Below are 20,730 nucleotides of genomic sequence, written 5' to 3'. Positions count from 1 at the left end.
AATAGCAAGAAAGTATCAAGTAGTTAAAAATAAATGTAACAATATGCTATTTTTGACTATATGTACAGTACTGGGCTGCATATCCCTAGAGCTTACTCATCGTGCTTAACTGAAACTTTATATACCCTTGGACTAGTAACTAACTAATAATTTATTAAGAAGGGGGATCATATGTTGAGTGTTTTTACTACAATAAAATGAAATTTAAAACAAACACATAAATCTACAAAAGATGTGCAACAACTTGTAGAAAAAAGTTCTGTTGAAAGAAGTTGAAGAGGACAAATCCTACTGTACAGATGTTAGTCCTTCCGAGGTCGATTTATAGGTCAGTGCAATTGCAGTGAAAATCCTGGTGGGGGAGGAAACACTGATTAAAATTGCATATGAAAGAGATTATTCCAAGATGTTATAAATCTATCGTAATTAACATATTGTGTTACTGGTATAGGGATTGACAAATTGATCAGTGGAACAGAAAGGCAGACCTTATGTATTTATTTTTTATTTTAGAGAGAGAGAGAGAGCAGGAGCAGGGGTGAGGGGCAGAGGGAGAGAAAAGAATCTTAAGCAGGCACCATGCTCAGTCCAGAGCTGGATGGTGGACTCAATCCCATGACTGTGATATCATGACCCGAGCCGAAATCAAGAGTTGGACACTCAACTGACTGAGCCATTCACACACCCCAAGAAAGACCATATTAATTACAGTGGTGGTGCTGCTCCCCTACAGAAAGTAGCTCTCGTCAATAAATAGTGATAGGCAAATGGTCTGACATCTTCACTTTACTCTATAGTCCAGAATCAATTCCAAATTTAAAAATGACTTTAATATTGAAAAGCAAATATATAATATTTCTGAATAAAAATAAGATTTTTATGATAGTACAGCAGAACTTTTAGAGCAAAATATAAAATCCACTATAAGAAAAGATTGATAAAGTCATCTACATTAAAATTTTTGTCTTCCATTCACCTTTAAAAAAAAGAAACAAAAGGTATTTGCCACATCTATAACTGACAAGTGGGTTTTTTTTATTATTTATAATATATGAAGACAGTGCTAGTTCAATAGCAAAAAAGGACAGATAAATTAGCAAAAGGGGAGAGATAATGAGTACAGTTTGGAAAAAGTTGCATTTAATATGCTTGTTGGGACTGAATGTAGATGTCTTTGTGAGCATGAAGCTAAGTTGTGTTGTCTATGGTTGTGAATGAAGTCGCTTAGAACCAAGGGGGTGTGTTGAGTGAGAAGATGAGAAGGCCAAGGATAGGAATTCCTCATAATGCAAAAGAAAGAAAAGCTGTGAATTATACCATTACAAATGGCCAGTATGACACAAAAACCCAGAGGAGAAAGGAATACCAGCAGCTAAGAATTATCTCCAAAAAGTGACCAAGTGGGTCAAAAGCTACAAAAAGTTGCTTTCAGTAAAGACTGATTTTTTTTTTTAAGATTCTGAATTTAAGGACCTGAAGAACAACAATTTTCATGCAATCAAGGGAACCAAACCCTTCTCCGAAGTAAGCTTCAGAGTAAAGGGGAGGGGGGAGGTGGATACACAGACGCTATTTTTTTCTAAGAAATTTCCTTGTGAAGGAGAGCAGTAAAAAGTGTCAGTGGAGACGCAGCAGGGATATGGGAGAATAAGGGGAGAGCCTATTTTTCTGAAAGGAAGAAGCCAGGAAGTTGGAAGAGAGTAAGTAACAGATGGTTCAAGGTTTCTCAGGTGGCAAGATGGGATGGGATTCGCAAAATCCGACGAATACTCCGGTAGGAAGAGGTATTTCTTCAGTTTAGTTGAGGAGAGAAGGGTAGTTAAGAAGTATAGAGAAGTACCTCTACGAAGTGGAGTGTAGGAAGTTAAAATTATAGCCTGGGGCGCCTGGGTGGCTCAGTTGCCTGAGCTTCCAACTTCGGCTCAGGTAATGATCTTATGGTTCGTGGGTTCAAGCCCCACATCGGACTCTGTGCTATCAGCTCAGAGCCTGGAGCCCGCTTCGGACTCTGTGTCTCCCTGTCTCTCTGCCCCTCGCCTGCTCACACTCTGTCTCTCTTTCTCTGTCTCAAAATAAATAAATATGAAAAAAAAATTTTTAAATTTATAGCCTGATGGCTTGTCTTTTTTTTCCCTTGTGGAGTAGAAAATGTCAATATTTTGTAGAAGTAGAAAATGCTAATATTTTGTAGGAGAAGGGTGTGCTGAGAGATGGATTTTTTGTTGTTGTTAAATAGGATCTGAAGTGACAAAGGCAGGTTGATTCTGATAAAACAGGACACATGATCACTCCAGATATTTTGAAGGACAGACACGAAGAAAACAGTGCAAGTGTATTGAACGGAAGGACAATGGGTAAAAGGAGTTGGGAGTTTGGGAAGGAAAGTGGCAGAGGTGATGAAACTTGGGGTCTTGGCTGAAAAGGGAAGAGAATGACACTGGATGGGGTTTGTCAACAGGAAGGAAATGGAAGGTTCCCAGCAATTTAGATGGTGTCATAATGAGGGGATGACAGACCAGGAGGAAGAAGAGGTTTTGCTGTAGGGTGTGGTATTAGATATTTTCAAAAGATTATAAGTGATGGCATATAAGTGGTGGTAATGAGTAGCTGTTGAGACAGGAGGTGAACATGGCTGGAGATAGGGGATGTCACATAACAGAGGCCATGATGTGAAGTGTTGGCTATTAGAGATCCCTTGGATGAGTCAGGAAGGTCATTGCCTAATAGAGTCACTAGTGCTCACGAGATGTCCTCCATGCATTGTCAGGAATCCATAAGCCATAGTTTAAAAAACCCAAATACGTGTGCTAACTTGGCATATAACGTAAGATTTGAAAATAACAAAATACGATTCTCACTTCAAGAACAGAATCTTTTTATCTTCGTAATAAATTTTTGATGTTACCATGTATTTTTATTCCAATCATAGAAAAAGTCACCAAGAAAGAAATGATGAAAACCCCTTTGCCCGCTACTCAAATGAAGAAATAGGCATCACAAATAGGCTGCAAGATTGTTTGTTCTTCTTTTCTATCTGTTCTCAGCCCCAGCCTACTTGCCACTAACCCGGGTCTGGTGCGTATTACTCCCCTGCATGTGCACAGAGTTGACTTATTTTAGTTCAAGCTTTTATTTTGAGATAATTGTAGGTTCACAGTTGTGAGAAGTAACACAAAGAGATCCAGACTCATTACCAAACTGCAGACTCCACCTACTAAAACCCTAGCAACTACCAATCTGTTCTCTATTTCTATAGTTCTGTTGTCTCAAGAATGTCACATAAATAGAGTCACACAGGATGTAATCTTTGGGGGCTGGTGTTTTTCATTCAGCATAATTACTTGGAGATTCATCCAGAGTTTGTGTGTTGTCAGTTATTCTTTTGATCATCAAGTCATTTATCAGTTATTCTTTTCACTGCTGAGCAGTATGCCATGATGTGAATGTACCATAGTCTATTTAATCTTTCACTCGTTGAAGGGCATATTTTTTTTTAAACAAAATTTTTTTTAATGTTTATTTATTTTTGGCAGAGAGAGAGAGAGAGACAGAGCATGAGTGGGGAAGGGGCAGAGAGAGAGGGAGACACAGAATCCGAAGCAGGTTCCGGGCTCTGAGCTGTCAGCACAGAGCCCGACGTGGGGCTCGAACCCACGGACCGCGAGATCATGATCTGAGCCGAAGTCAGACGCTCAACTGACCGAGCCACCCAGGCGCCCCTAAGGGCATATGGCTTTTATTGTTTGATTATTACTAGGAAAGCCACTATACATATTCCCATTCGGGTTTTTGTATGTGAGAGTTAAGTTTTCATTTCTGCGGGATGAATGCCCAAGAGTGCACTTGCTGGATTGTATGGTAATGTCATCTTCGTTATTTTTTAATGTTTGTTTGTTTGTTTATTTTGACAGAGAGAGGGAGGGAGGGTCAACGAGAGGGAGAGAGAGACTCCCAAGCAGGCTCCACCCTGTCAGCACAGAGCCCGATGCGGGACTCAGTCCCATGAACCATGAGATCGTGACCTGAGCCGAAATCAAGAGCTGGATGCTGGCACTGACTGTGCCACCCAGGCGCCTGGGTAGTGTCATCTTTAAATTGTTAAGAAAGTTCCTAAATTATTTTCCAGAGTGGCTTTGCCATTTTATATCCCCACCAGCAATGTATGAGTGATCCACGTCCTTGTCAGTGGTTTGTGTTGTCCCTGTTTCATTTTAGCCGTTCTGACAGGGGTGTGTAGTGATACCTTATAGTGGTTTTAACTTGCATTTCATTTCCCTCGTGACTAATGACGTTGAGCATATTTTCACAGGTTGATTTGTCATGTATATTCTCTTCAGTGCAATGTCATACCTTTTGCCCATTTTCTAGTTGAATTGTTTCATCCTACAGTGTTGGATTTTGAGGGTTCTTTGTATATTCAAGACACTGGTCCTCTGTCGTATATGCAGTTTGTAAATATTTTCTCTTAGTTGGAAACTGGCCTTTTCATGCTCTCAACATGGTCTTCCCAACACAAAAGGTTTCAAATCCGATGGAGTCCAGTTTCTCAATTTTTTCTTCAGTGGATTATATTTTCTTTTGTTGTTGTTTAGTTTTGAGAGGGGGGAGGGGCATAGAGAGAGAGAGAGAGAGAGAGAAAGAGAGAGAGAGAGTATCCTAGACAGGCTCTGCACTGTCAGCACAGAGCCCAATGCAGGGCTTGACCAAACTCACAAACTGTGATAATGACCTGAGCTGAAGTCAGATGCTAAAGTGACTGAGCTGCCCAGGTGCCCCATGGTGGGTTATACTTTCAATGTAGGATCTAAGAACTCTTTGCCTGGCCCTACATTCCAAAGATTTTCTCCTGTTTTTTTAAAGTTATATGTATAGTTTTACATTTTATATTTAGGTGTGTTGTCCATTTTGAGTCAGTTTTTGTACGAGGTGTCAAGCTTAGGTTGTTTTTTTGTTTTGTTTTGTTTTTTGCCTTTGCGTACCTAATTGCCCAACACATTTGTTGAAAAGGACTCCATTAAGTTGTTTTTGCACCTTTGTCAATAGCAGTTGGGCATATTTGTGTGATTGTATTATCGGGCTCTTTTCTCTGTTCTATTGATGCAGTTGTCTGTGCCCATATTCATCAATACCACACAGTATTAATTTCCATAACTATATAACCAGTCTTAAAATCTGGTGGGTTGATTCCTCTCACGTTATCCTTTTTTGTCAAAATTGTTTAGCTACTTCAGTTCCTTTGCATTTCCATATACATTTTAAAATAATCTTCTCTATATCTCCAAAAACAATCTTTGTGAGATTTCGAAAGGAACTGCGTTAAACCCAGTATCAGTTTGTGGAGAAATAACATCTTTACTATCTCGAGACTTCCAATCCATGGGTACGATAGATCTCTACGTTCATTTACATCTCATTTGATTTCTTACATCAACATTTTGTAGTTTTCAGCATACAAGTGCTATACATGTTTTGTTAGTTATATATGCAAATATTTTAATTTTGAAAAATTGTATAAGGTATTCTTTTTTAAGTTTTTGTGTCTATATGTTTATTGCTTGAATATGTAAACATAATTGATATTTTTTACATTTATCTTGTATCCTGCGATCTTACTGAGCTCACTTTGAAGTATTTTTGTAGATTTCTTAGAATTTTCTGTGTAGACACATATCATCGGCAAATAGAGACAGTTTTATTTCTTCTTTTCCAATTTGTATGTCTTCTGTGTCCTTTCCCTGCCATATTACACTGGCTATAACTTCCAGCACTATGTGGAATCAGAGTTCTGAGAGAAGACATTCTTGGCCTTGTTTCCTATCTGAAGGGGAAACATTCACTCCTGCACCATTAAGTAGCATGTTTATTGTAGGTTTTTGTCTGTGTTCATTTTCGAGTTGTGTAGGCTTTCTATTATTATTTTTCTGAGAGCTTTTATTTAATCATAAATGAGTATTAAAAGTAGCGAAACGCTTTTTACACCGATTGAAATTATCAGGACATTTATTCTTTAGTTGTTAGTACGGTAGATCCCATTGATTGCTTTTAAAGTACTGAACCGGTCTTGCACTTCTGAAATAACATTTTAATATTGATGAATTCTATTTGCCAGTGCTTTATGAATGATTTTTGTGTCTGTATTCATGAGAGGTACTGGTCTGTAGGATTTTCTTTTTCTTTTTTGATTTTGACACTGTCTTACCTAGTTTTGATATTAAAGTAAGCCACCTAAAAAGAGTCTGGAAACACACCCTCCTCTTTTAGTTTCTAGAAAAGATTGGGTGTTGGATAGAATTCTCTAGTAAAAAGATTTTAATTCTTTCCTAAAGATTGATGTCCGAGGATTAAAAAAAAATTAGGAATTCAATTTCTTTAGTAGTTCTAGGGTTATTCCAACAATCTATTTTATATTAGGTAAGGCACAATAGTTTGGTTTTTGAGGAAATAAAGTAAGATTGAGTCGCTTTATTTTAGCCAGCAATATATTTTAGATGTTACCATGTACCTTTCTTTTAGACTTAATGAAAAGATATTGAAAAAGAATAATGAAAATGCTTGTACCCACTACTTAGCTGAAGAAGTAAATACTACAAATATTTAAGGTTAAAGGTTAGGGTTAAAATATTAAGGATAGAGGCTGTGTATAGTTCTCTTCCTTTTTTTCTGTTCTCGTATCTATCCTGAGTACCACGGCTTTGATGTTTATTATTCTCTCTGATGTCCTAGTAATTGCTTTTTAAAAAAACTAGTATGGCTAACCTATGTCATATCCAGGTTTATACCATTTGACTTGGATGAAGCACGCTGACAAAAAATGATATTGACATGACGTCATTTTGATTCGCTTCCACAGCTCTCCCAGTGTTTACTCAACTACCTCAGGACACGAGCATACAGGTTGGCAAGAATATAAACATTTCGTGTCATGCTCGAGGAGAACCACAGCCCGTGATTACTTGGAACAAGGTAGGCTCTCAGCTAAAAGTAGAGTAATATTAAAAACACTGACAAATGTAGTGACCTACTGAAAACAGGTAGCGATTCTCACATTGATTTATTACTGTTGTGATTTTTGCTAGCGAGGAATACATTTTACACCGAGACAAGTTTATTTCCTGTTTCTTTTTTGTTCATCTTTTAAGCGACTGCATCTGATTTTGGCTCAGGGCTTTGATAAAATTTATCCTTTCTCATTTGCTTGGTGACGAAAGCTTCATAAGCATAACTAAATTCTTCTAAGGAAAAATTGCTTTTGTCTTATATAGATTAGAAGTTTTAGTGACGAGCAAGAAACAATTTTGAATTAATAACTCAGAAGTGGCTTAAAAGTAGGGCATTAACTACAGCAAGAAAAGAATGAAAAGCTTGGTATTAAAGCAAAGGGATATGAAAAAAACCCTCCGGTAGGTCAAGACCTCAGCGACTGTAAAACAAATAGCTTCTCATTTCTATCTTTTACTTCCTTTGGTTCTTTGAGCTATATCCTTTCAATGTAACTGTTTCTTTCATTTTAAGATTGTTATTAAAATGAAATGATTGGCCTCAGATTCTGATGTTCTCAAAAATAAGTGATGTTGCATACATAAGAATGTCAGTTTTTACAGAGGATTTTGACAAAAAGTGAAATTGGTGAAAAGTTGCAAAGCCCTTTTCCGAAAATGCTTGGTTTATTTTTGTTGTTGCCAAATAGCAACAAGGCCTTATTTTTGGTGGCTCCCTTTTGTGCTGTGGCTGAGCATCACGTGTGGTTCTCTGTACAAAGTAAGTTTATCGTGATCTCAGAGCTGAAACTTTGGGCTCACGTACTCTCGAATAGTCTGAGTAGTTTTTATAATTTCTTTTGAATGTAACAGGAGATGACTCGAATATTTTTATACTAAAAATAGGAAGTGGAAAATACACATTTTGGTCAGTCTCTAAAGCCTTATTTGGCATTATGCTAAATGCTCTCTCATATAATCTTGTCAGCAAAATAGCTCAGTCTAATTTCTAAAAGGTAGCTTCAAATCCCACATGAATTGATGGAGGGCTGACTATATGCCAGACATTTTTTATACACTATCACATTTCATCTTTATAGTGATCCTCAATTCATGAGTTTAAAATGGCTCTGAGTTAGGCTACTTTTGCTACAAGCAACAGAAACTACCTAAAATAGGGAGATCAGGAATTTATGGGAAATCTGCCTGATAGCTCAGAGACTCTAAGCAACAACTTAGAACTATAGGTTTAGCCTGAGGGGTCTGGCCGTATGTAAGGACAGCAGAAAGGAGTGCTTTTTGCAAAGATGTGATGATGGTCCCGCAAGAGGAAGTGGAGGGAGGCAGTCCCGAAGGAAAGAGACCCTCTGGGCCTTACTGCCTGTGCACCTGCTCACTTCTTACCCCTTCTGTACTTCTGGTGGTTTTCCACCTACCCTCCATCTGGTAGGTCCTGCTTCTTCCTCTGTCGCCTGCCCTGAGTTACCTACCAGCCACCGGTCACCGTGGACTTGTTTTCTAGTAGTGGTCAAAGACAACTGTGAGCATCTGAAGACCTGTAAGGCATTTTTTTCACTTTGAACCTTTCTGGTTACATTCGGGCCTACTGGCCATCACTGGGATCTGAGTTCTTTTGAAACAGCAGGTCCCATTCTCAGTTTCCTGTGTTTCCTGGGGAGGGGTAGGAGAGAAGCGTCTCTACCCCTGCTCCACTCCGGTGCAGTCCCAGAAAGCCAATATCTTTTCCTTTTTAAAAGGTTTCCTTTTTAAAAGGACGCTCAGTCGGTTGAGCGTCTGACTTCGGTTCAGGTCATGATCTTGCAGTTCGTGCAAGTTTTTTGTGTCCTCTGTCTCTCTCTGTCTCAAAAATAAATAACCATTAAAAAACTTTTTAAAGTTAATGACATAATAATGAAAAGTACATAAAGCATACTAATAATAACTGAATACATTAAAAATTTTTTTAATGTTTATTTACCCTTGCGAGAAAGAGACAGAGGTGTGAGTGGGGGAGGGGCAGAGAGAGAGACACACAGAATCGGAAGCAGGCTCCAGGCTCTGAGCTGTGAGCACAGAGCCTGACATGGGGCTTGAGCTCATGAACCTCGAGATCATGACCTGAGCCAAAGTCGGACACTCAATCGACTGGGCCACCCAGGCTGTCTGTAACTGAATACAGTTTAATAATATTTCATGTGAAATGTAGTCATTTTCTCTTCTTAAGGTAGTGTTTTAATTAAGAAACACCGATATGTGAAACTTTGCAGCAACATAAAGCTTATGAGTACATGTGTAGAAGAAATAGACGAGAAATCCGTAATATGAAGATATCTTTGATGCTTTTAGGTTGTGGATTTATGAAAATTTTCCTTCTTTTCAAATTTTATTTTTACTGTTGTTGTCAGAACCCTTTTGTAGAAGAAAAATATGAATAAACGGTATATTTTCCTTCATGGGAATTATTTTAAAATGATCATAATAGGAAATAATTACATAATTGAATTTTGAGTTTCATATTTATTATAGAGAGGGAGACAAACTGTGCTTCCTGACAAGCACTTCCTCTCTCTTTTCTTCTCTTCATTGTATTCATAAATTACCTCTAGTGCCTGACACAGTGAGTGCTCAGATATTTGTAGAACAAATGAAGCTATATCAAACAAAATGTAAGCAGTTATTTTTTGAACGATCGCATTTTCTTCCCGTCGCAATTCTTTCCGCTCCCTAGGCAGGTGTTCAGATTACGGAGAGTGGTAAATTCCATGTCAGTGGTGAAGGCGTGCTCACCATCTATGATGCAGGGCAAGCAGACCAAGGAAAGTATGAATGTGTGGCTCGGAACTCATTTGGCCTTGTTGCGGCCAACATGTTTCTCACGGTCATCGGTAAGTGTGGCTCCTTATACAACCCGAATCAATGTCTTTGACAGCTTCTACCCCTACTCCTAACTGATTCGCCTCGCTGCCCTATCAAACATGTTAATATTAGCTCAAAGTTATTTTATTTATTTATTTATTTATTTATTTATTTATTTATTTTTATTATTATTATTTTTAACGTTTATTTGTTATTGAGAGAGACACAGAGCATGAGCAGGGGAGCGGCAGAGAGACAGGGAGACACAGGATCCGAAGCAGGCTCCAGGCTCTGAGCTGTCAGCACAGAGCCCGACGTGGGGCTCGAACTCACAAATCGCGAGATCAAGACCCGAGCTGAAGTCGGATGCTAAACCGACTGAGCCGTCCAGGCACCCCACAATTATTTTATTTTTAAAATCTAAGCTCTGAAGTGTAAACTACCTGAAAGGGTATCAAACACCAGAGCCAAAAGTGAACATAAATGGCGAGGATTTGCAAATAAATATATACCATGTTTTCTTAGTAACTGAAAATTCTGGAATATAAGATACATTCATAGCTAAATGAAAGTGGAGTCTGGAATATAAGATACATTCATAGCTAAATAAGTGGAATTTAACATGTATTAGTTGCTCCAACCTAGTGTATTTAGTTCTACAGTAAAATGAAAAATCAATCAATCAATCAATCAGTCACACTTCTAGGGGAGATCCGCCACTCTGAGAACAAATATCTCAATATTTAGGAACATTTATGATTGGCCAACATATTTGGCATTGTTTTACCTTTCAGCATCAGTCTGGTGGTTTAGTTGGAGCCCTCTTCCAGTTGGTTATCAATGGTGACTGTTCAAAAAAAGTTGTCATTGTATTACAAAAAATAAAATCCTTTTCTAAAATTTTCACTGACTCAGTTTGCATTAGACGTGAGAGAGACTGTCTGTAGGCAGACTCAAGAGGCGACCTCAGCCCTGGTTGTGGAAATGGAGACAGGCTGTGATGGCGGGTGGGCGTGTTCTCCACGTGGGAAGGTATTCGAGAAGGCATAGCACATGGGGACACGTGAACTGACATCAGGGCTTTTGAGGAGCTTTTGCCTTATTGACAGTCAGCAGTGGAAATAAATGAGTTCAGCCACGAGCATATGGAGCACTATTTTGGGCTTTGCCTGCTTTTTGGTTTCCTTAGAAATGGGCAGATTTCATAAATAGGGTTCTGCAGATTTATTTTTTCCTTTGAGCTCTTATGGGTCTATAAAAATATTGGGTAACTCTTCTCATTATAAATACAGGCCTGGGTAAAAATAGATTTATGTAATTAAATCACATCCTTAGAAATATCACTGTCTTTCCATCATAGAGCACAATACTTTTATCCTCTTCTACTTGCGAATTCTCCTAAAATATCAAACTTCCAAATATTCTATTTGTTGGGATATTTTTTATAAAGTGCAGATTTTTATTAATGGCACATCAATCTTCACATATTTATTATACTGTATTGTAAAGATGCATTCTCTGTAGAATATTATTCCTACAATTATAATAATGTAGCTAGTAACTGCCACATATGTATTCTAGGAGGATCAGAAATTCTTTCTTATATAGAATTTCTTAAAGTTACAAAATCTTAGCCTTCCTCTCTGTTTGCTATGAGTTCATGTTTTTGCTGATTTAAAATCTGTGATAGTTGTGTTTCTTTCTTTCTTTTTTAAAAAAATGGTTTGTTTAGTTTTGAGAGAAAGAAAGAGACAGAGAAAGAGAATCCCAAGCAGGCTCTACACTGTCAGTATGGAGCCCAGTGCAGGGCTTGAACTCACAAACACTGAGATCGTGACTTGAGCCCAAATCAAGAGCCGGATGCTTAACCAACTGAGCCGCCCAGGCACCTCAGTTGTATCTTTTTATAAATTTATGGGGTCCTTTTTCTGCTGCTTAACTATTTGTGAGATCTATGGGAAAATATCCTTGGGCATTTTGGAAAAAAACCTTACTATAAAATTTATATTAATGCCTTTTATGTTTTAGAAATGCTAGAAATCTTTACCACTAAACAAACAGACACAAAAACAAATATTCTCTCTCTGCCTCTTCTCTCCCTGTCTGTCTCTCTGTTTTGCTCTGTCACATGCACACAAACACTACAATCACAGCAGTCAATATTTTAGAATCTCCGGCATAAGAATTTCATTGTGGTGGACTGAGGTTTAACTACCCATTTTGTATATACACATTAACAGTAAAACATTTAGATTCATGTGTATTAATCACTCTGTTCACCAGATTTCAAAACAGTGATAGATAGCATTTACCACTATTCTGCTCTGTTGCACAGAAAGTAGAAAGTCGGGCTACAGGGTTAAAGTAGTACAAAAAAAAGAAGTTAGTCAAGAAAAAAATTATGTTTTTCGCTCTGGAGACATTTATATGTCAATATAAGGGGAGATGAATTTATATTTGCATCTCATACCAAATAAATTTTATGATATTAGAAATATTTTTATAAAGAGAAGAAAAAATATGAAGATATACATTTTTAAGTTTTGAATAAATTTAAGATTTAAGACAAGCGGTGTGTGTGTGTGTGTGTGTGTGTGTGTGTGTGTTCACACAGCCAAAATTAGCAGAAAAGGAGGAAATGTGTCAATATAAAATATCACTTATGGAACATTTTATGACTTAGGCTCTTTCATTCACCAGTCATCCTAATTAAAGGGAAAAGACAGGGGCGCCTGGGTGGCGCAGTCGGTTAAGCGTCCGACTTCAGCCAGGTCACGTTCTCGCGGTCCGGGAGTTCGAGCCTCGCGTCGGGCTCTGGGCTGATGGCTCAGAGCCTGGAGCCTGTTTCCGATTCTGTGTCTGCCTCTCTCTCTGCCCCTCCCCAGTTCATGCTCTGTCTCTCTCTGTCCCAAAATAAATAAACGTTGAAAAAAAAAATTAAAAAAAAAAAATAAAGGGAAAAGACAGTTCATTATGGGAGGATTTTCCAATCTTCCTGCCCCAGTGTAGCAGTTATGGAATGTTGTAACTCCACTCAGGGTGTAATAAGTGATACAAAGAGGATCATGCCTTTTGAGTTTCCATCCTGTACTGGAGTATATAACCATAGAAAGTAATCCAAAATAATAAAAATAAACAACAACAATGAAAGCAAAATCTGGGCTATACACACATATATATATATATATATATATATATATATATAGCAGACCAAGGAAGTCCTCTCTCTCTCTCTCTCTCTCTATATATATATATATATACACATATACACCATACATTTGAATGAGTTGATGTTCAAAGTAAGGCATTTATAATAGCAAAAGAAAAAAGGGTTTCCGCAAGGTGTAATTATTTTAAGGAGTTTTTTTTTCCATAGATGTAATCGGTTTTTAATAGTTTTAATACATGTTTAAAAGCCTTTAAGGCTGATACAGTATTTACTGAGAGCCTCTCCCCTAGGCTGTCCTCGAAGTATTTTACATTGGTGAACATTACACAGATCTGCAGACTTCTGTCTCTAGATAGTATTTGGCATATGAAAGCTACACATATTGCTTTAAACCAAAAAAAAAAAAAAGCCTCACAATTTTTGTCCAAAACATGATTTATTTTAACGCTTCCTATATATATTATTGATATGCCGTTAAGTGCTCTGAAGTTCATAATTCACTGTATGTTCTTCTGACTCATTTCTTGCTTGTGAAAATGGCTCAGTCTAACTGAGGACACAAGATGTTTATATTGAACATTAGCAGTGTGAGACAGTGGGAGAAAGCCTGGGTTAAGTCATCATGCTTTTACCTTTATTGATCTCAGCCACTTTGGATACCTTACTTACCCATAACTAGAATTAACTTTCTCATTTCTTAAAAAAGTGGAATTGGACACTCTCAAGAGTCCTTCTTGGTGCAGGAATTCTGCTTCTCCAATAGTATTCAAATGTGCAGCAATAGTCCTCAAGCAGTTTTGAACACATCTACACGACGGGATGTTTACCAGTGAGACGCTGGGATAATATGTAGACGAGGCCAAAAACGAAATAGTGACACAGCATTTGTTAAATGAAAATTTTGCAGCACAAATAACACACACGGACTGTTTGTGATTATATAACAATAAATCTAAACAGTGTCATCTTCTCTGAAATTCCGAGTTGGGGATCGAATTGTATGTTGGACATTTCATTTTGGATGACCCACAGTTCTTCCCATTCCACATGTTAAAAACCCATCTTGAATGTATTCGCAACTGAACTCCCTTCAATACAGTCCATAAGGAGGTCCTTCTGTAAGGAGGAAGTCAGAGCCTCCTCCGATTTTTTTCTGCTCTCTCCTCCTTCTTTACCCTAACTGTATTACCAGTTTTTGCTGCAAATAATGCTTCTTTTCCATTTCACCACCTGACCCCCTCTCTTATAGTTCATTCTTTGGTCATTTGGGTTTTTGCAATAGCTTTCTAAATAATCTTTCCACTTATAATATTCCCTACTTTGACTCTATCCTCAACCCAATAAGTTATAAGTGAGAAGTAAGGTGGCATCAGTTGATTTTAAGTTAGTGAGACCTTTCCTTTTATGTTAAGTAAATAACCTTTATTAAACTGATACTAATATTACTAATAAAAAGTTAACATTTCTTGGGCATTTACCATGTGTTCCAAGTGCTATATTATCAATTGGCTTATTTAATTCTTTTGGGATCTAGTTATTTTTGAAATTGTGAATGAATAACTCAGATTTTTGACATTCTAATCCACTTACTTGTCATTGTCTAGACAAAACATCTGTTTCAAAACCACTGAAGTTGTTGCTCAGTGAGCTATGAACTATCAGAAAATTTTAATTATCTTTACCCAAATATATCAATGAAGTAAAATTGATATTGAATCATTTTAAATTGCTATTTTACTATATTTATGTACCATGATTATGTCATTAATTTACATAATAATTAATAGACACATGACAATCTTGTTCACTTGTCAGACTTTAACAATACAATGGTGAAATATTTCTATAAACAGCAACATATACCTAATACACATCTGCATATGTTTATAATACCTGTATCCATTTTGAACACATTTCCCATCCATTTATATAGAAAACCTACTGTTTTTTAGAATGTTTTAAAATTTATTTTGAGAGAGAGAGAGCGAGCATGAGCAGGGGAGGGGCCGAGAGAGAAGGAGAGAGAGAGAATCTCAAGCAGCCTCTGCACTGTCAGCCAGAGCCCCACGTGGGGCTCAATGTCAGGAAACGTGAGGTCATGACCTGAGCCAAAACCAAGAGTCGGACGCTTAACAGACTGAGCCACCTAGGCACCCCTATATAAAACCTATCCTGAAAACATACGTCTATCCTGATATAAGCCACATGTTAAAAAAAATTAGCATTAAATTTCAAGAACAAAATTTTAGAGTAGTAATGTTTGGATAGCTAAGAAATTACAAAGAAAGCAAATAATGAAAATCAAAGGCACATCTCAATTATTAAAACCAAAAAGAAGTAGTTAGTGTCTTTCCTTTCCCATTTCTGAAATCATGGTGGAGCCTGCAAGACAGTGAGCCCATTTACATACTTAATGATGCAAAATGATGAGTAAGGCAGAGTTGTTGCTGTCCAGAGAAAATTATCTCACAGAGGCCGTCATTAGTGTCCATTTGTATGCTGTGGGACTGTCTGGTTTCCTAGGACATCTCTGTCCAGCGTCATTGGCAGTCTGCCGTTCTCTTTTTTTTTATTTTTTTTTTTAAATTTTTTTTTTTTTAATTTTTTTTTGAACGTTTATTTATTTTTGGGACAGAGAGAGACAGAGCATGAACGGGGGAGGGGCAGAGAGAGAGGGAGACACAGAATCGGAAACAGGCTCCAGGCTCTGAGCCATCAGCCCAGAGCCCGACGCGGGGCTCGAACTCCCGGACCGCGAGATCGTGACCTGGCTGAAGTCGGACGCTTAACCGACTGCGCCACCCAGGCGCCCCGTCTGCCATTCTCTTTAAGGGAAGATTTAATGTGGTAAGGTCTATTTAGTTATGATAGTTACATTACCTGGCTACTTTTTTCCAAGATGGAGGGGGAGATAAAGAATATGCAGTTGTGAAAGAAACCCAGCTTTTATTGAGGTCTAGGGATTCTGTGGGGAGAGCGAAGGTGTCCTGTGGCAGTGTTCCTCCTCTGTCTCCGTCCTGTTCTGCCCTCTCCCTCCTCCGCCCCCAGCCCCCACCCCCTGCCACATCCTTCCCATCTGGGCCATGCTCTGACAGGGTGGGCTCACAGCAGTTGGTGGGCCATGACCCCAAACTCCCCTTTCCTCAGAGGACTCACATTTATCTTTGCACTTTATCTTCCTTGGAGGTGATAGGTGACAGGTGCATGGACAGAACTGAAAGGAGATGTTCATTAGACAACTTTAAACGTGCTCGTTCTGTAACCCTACTGAGACTTCTTCCCCCCATTTTAAGCCCAAGATTTAACAAAAGAAAATGATCTGGCTCTTCCTTCACATCTGCAAAATTTTGCATAAAAAGATGGAGAATATACTCAACATTTTCTGAACATTCTACCCCTACAACGTCAACTGAGGTAGTTTTTAAGACAAATAAAATATGAACAGTATTCTTTGATTCTAATGTGCCCCAGTAAACTGAATTTGCTCCGCATAATGCAGTGCTGTTCTGAGAACATTATGGAAATCTGTTCGCAATTTGTACCATAGCAAATAAACCAATACTGAGACCGAATGAATAGTAAAAAGGGTCGTTTTATTTTATCATAAAACTATGAAACCTTAAGAATTCATAATTAAAATGACATAAGTGAGAGTTATTGTTGCCACAAATATTTTCTTTGTGAACATGCTACATATTTAATGTACTTTTAATAATCTGTGAACAACTTTTATGTGCTTTCTGTTTGTGCACATTATAATTTAATTATTGCAAACAATATTTACATATTTTGCCACTTTTCTTGTTACTTTCCTCTCCTTTTCACATCTCCGCACTTGTTGGTTTCTTATTAACATGGAGAAAAAGCGGGTCAAGTTGAAGAAATGATAGGACGACAGAGGAGCAATTGGTAATAGTATGAGAGTATGGATTACTTATGGGTTTCAAACATAGTCATTATTGAAAGGCACCTAATATTTGCATCGTGACCTGTAGTTTTCAGAGAACTTCGCATGCCTTTTTATGTAATAATCATGTTTGGCCTGAGCTATATGTTGAGCAAGTCTTATTATTTCCACTTTATGGATAAGTCAAAAGATGAACATGAGATTTTTTAAAATTCCTTATGCCTATACATTTTATACAACCATAAGAGCCAAACTATTTTACAAGCAGAATAAAAGCAAAATTATGAAACAAATAAAATTCAGATTAACATGTTAATCGATGCTCTCCCAAACTTTAGATATCGTTTCCCAAGTTCTATCTGCCATAGTGAACCGCCTTTTGAGTTTTCACCGGCATTGTGCACTGTGTGATAACTCAGCCCTACACATAACCTTCTTACTTCCAAATCCAAATAGACCTTTGATCGTGTATCATGCACACAGGTGCAGGGGTCCAATGACAGTAATTGTCATAAATAAGAACACATCGTTGACGCCACTCTCTACACTTGAGGTTCGCGGGTAAGGGACTTAAAAGGAAACGATAAAGAAAAGGCTAACGTCTCGTCCGCCAACAGGTCAGCCCAGATTGATTTGATTGATCTTGGTACCTTTATTATCAAGTAAACATAACAATTTGAGTGGGCTTATTCTTCCTGACCTGTTTTTGAACATACCACAAGGTATATATCATGTTAGGTATTGGAGAATATTGTTTTCTCATAATCATTGCAGTTATATTGATTGATTGCTTAATGGGTTGATTAATCCATCCGCTCATAAGCCAATACCCCTCCTCGCCACATGCTCACTATGTATGTAGCAACTACAGTGCATTCATATTATATTTAATTAAATCATTTTCTGGTAATCTCTCTCAGCTTCGTAATTCTTACATTAAGCACGCGTTTTAGCATCAGTGCATGTGTCCACCCAGCTAATTCTAACTGCTGCATGGTATTTCATACTGTACGTCCACCACATTTTTCCCACCCACACTGCCATTGCTGAGAGTTTTCCCTAATTCCTTCCACACAAAGTTGCAATGAGCATTCTCGTTTGTATCCCTTATGGATTTGTTGAGAATTTCTCTGGATATATATACGTGGGAATGCGATTGCTGGGTGAGGGGGTGTGCACATATGTCAATTTCCTAAGTAAAAGCAAATCCAAAAATATATAGCTCACTAAACAAAATCTTGGAAATAGGAGTGTCAATGCTACATTCTCAACCAGCCCACCGTGTCCACTCACCCCTGCCAAAGGTTGGCATTAATCAGCTTTTTCATTTTCTCCAGAAGCATAAAATGGTAGTTCACTGGTATTTTAAATTTTATTTATGAGGCTTTCAACATCTGCTCTATACTTCCTAATTTGGGGGGTTTCCCCTTTTGCAGCTTGACTGTATGTATTTTTTCTCAGTGCGTTACAAGAATTCCTTGAATGAAACAGAATATTCTACGTCAGATTTAGAAATTACAAATATGTTACCTATTGTGTTATTTGTCTGTGACCTTTTTGCCTTTGTGTCTTTCCTTGAATGGAAAATGTTAATTTCATGTAATCAAATTAATCAGTTTGTCTCTGTTTCCTTTCAATTACCTTTAGTGAATGTATAGTTAATCCAATGTGATTTTTGAACTCTAAAAGGTAAAATTGATGTTCTGGAGTTTTAATATTGCGGTCATGATAAAGACTGAATTGCATTGACAGTATAACCTCCATCTCATAAGTACTGCCCATAATCTAGTTTATCAAGTACGTCTTTCAGCAGAGACCTCGATTTTACTGTTTTCCTTATAATATCTATATTATTGGTATTTTTTCTGGAAATTTTTTATGTTAGTGATCTTTCTGGGACAATGAACCAATCTAATATGTGTGTATTTTTGTGATACAAAGGAATATTTTTTATAACAAGCAGTTGTGGAATGCTATTTGCATTCCTCTAGTCCAAAATACATAAACATAGATATATGTACTTCTATACATATAAATATACACTTGTAATTTAATATATTATATAATGCAATATATGATACATAGGTGCTAATATATAAAGCGCACACCTTCCTATTTTTATTTGAAGTTTTCATTCTTTTGTATCTCCTTAATGACATTATCTTTAAATTCAATTGTTGGAGCTATACTTACTCTCGCTTTCAGTGTTCAACAATGCAAAGAAGTTATTGTTTTAATTGTGTCATATAAATTCTTGTTACGCTTTTAATATTCTCACTAATGAGAATTAGTGAGAATTCTCACTAATTCTCTCTACTTTAAGTCAAAAGCTTCCTTTGTGGATAATATCCAAATTGATAGAATTCTCACACACTGAAGAGCTATAGAAACAACATGAGTTATTTTTCACTGAGTTCTTACTGAGAGTTCAATTCTTGCTGTAAGAAATCTCCATAGGGATGTGATAATATTTACTTCATTTTAATGTTTAACATTAAAGCAAGGTGGCTGAAGAGATAGGCATTTCATACCTTTCCAAAGATGACAAATTACTAACACACTTGGATCCCATTTGAATTGGTGTTACAAAAAAAGAAATATTTCACATAGCTTTACTAGATTGTGGAATGTTTTTGTTCCCTAAATAATGCTGGTATTGTTGCTGGAAGCTTTGCTTCGGGATCGTTAACCTACTCGTCTGCAATGGACAGTATCATGTGGACACTGTATAACATTTTTATTGTCTTGGAAGTTTTTGTAATGCCATTTATATGAGATCGTTCCTAACTGCAAGGTCTGGTTGATACTTTTAATCATGGAATTGATTTTCAAAGCAATACAGGCTAGACAAGCTGGCGATGACTTTGTTGAATCATCCATTCTTGACGCGGTACAGAGGGTTGACAGTGCAATTAACTCCACACGAAGACATTTGTTTTCACAGTAAGAATTTATTTTATTTTGATTGCAAAATTGTTTTCACTTCAGTTCTACTTGGTTTTTATAATCTCCATAAATCACAGCAGGCATAGTGCATAAAGTGCCAAAGTAGGTGTTTTCTTCAGTTTTGTGTTATCACCCTCTGGGCTAGCCACCATTGCCAGCTCAGCCTCAAAGAGAATGAAACTTATTCCGCATAGGATCGACATGGCAGAAATTTACATCACAGATCTGCTCTGCGTGGCCCCACAATAGGGCTCGGGCAGTGGGCTCTGTTAGGTCCTCAACCACCCACCACTATCAGACCCGGTGCTCCTGCCAGTTCCGGAGTTGACACTGATGGTCAGGTTGAACACATCTGGTCGTGAACCGACAGCTTACAGGTGGAAGTTTTGTTTCGGATAATGTAATATTTTGGTTTGTTTTCATTTGAGTCACCAGTATCTTTAGAATGGTGAAGCCTTCCAGTTCTACAAAGTCCCCGTCAGTCCTAATGGAGGTACATGGGGTGCTTTGCGTCCCCTGAACGTATTAAAGAAAACAGAACTGTTGTCTTCAAAGTCAAAGCCCATACCCGGTCTTTGTAGTTGTTGGTCAAGAAGGAATATGTTATAATGCCATGATCGAGTACAGCTCTCTTCCCTGCATACTTACAAACAGCATGGCGTCCTGATCATGGACTTGTGTTCTAGAGCCATCCACCCTACTTATAGTCTATTGTGATTCCTCACTTTATTGCTTTCTATCTGGGCGACCTTGGGCAAGTGACTGAGCGTCCTAGTACCTCAACCTTCTTGCCTGGAAAATGGGGCTAACGATGAGATCTGCTTCATGGACATACTTGTTAGGAAGATTGAGTAAGTTAGTACAGATAAATTGTT

The 20,730-nt window shown here is 37.7% G+C and overlaps 1 protein-coding gene across 1 annotated transcript in view; it reads left to right on the top strand.

Annotated features, from left to right (window-relative positions):
- Positions 1-20,730, top strand: part of PXDNL (peroxidasin like) — a 171,046-nt gene that overhangs the window by 72,050 nt on the left and 78,266 nt on the right. Inside the window, 3 exon segments of the mRNA XM_047074398.1 lie at positions 6,851-6,963; positions 9,706-9,862; positions 19,744-19,852. Of these exon segments, the coding sequence (XP_046930354.1) occupies positions 6,851-6,963; positions 9,706-9,862; positions 19,744-19,852 (379 nt within the window).

Source organism: Lynx rufus, unplaced genomic scaffold (assembly GCF_022079265.1).
Source record: "Lynx rufus isolate CCGP_SWC_20201006 ecotype Redwood Valley unplaced genomic scaffold, mLynRuf1.p SCAF_12, whole genome shotgun sequence".
Classification (NCBI taxonomy): domain Eukaryota; kingdom Metazoa; phylum Chordata; class Mammalia; order Carnivora; family Felidae; genus Lynx; species Lynx rufus.
The sequence above is the reverse complement of the archived record's forward strand: the minus strand, read 5'-3'. Positions and strand labels throughout refer to the sequence as shown.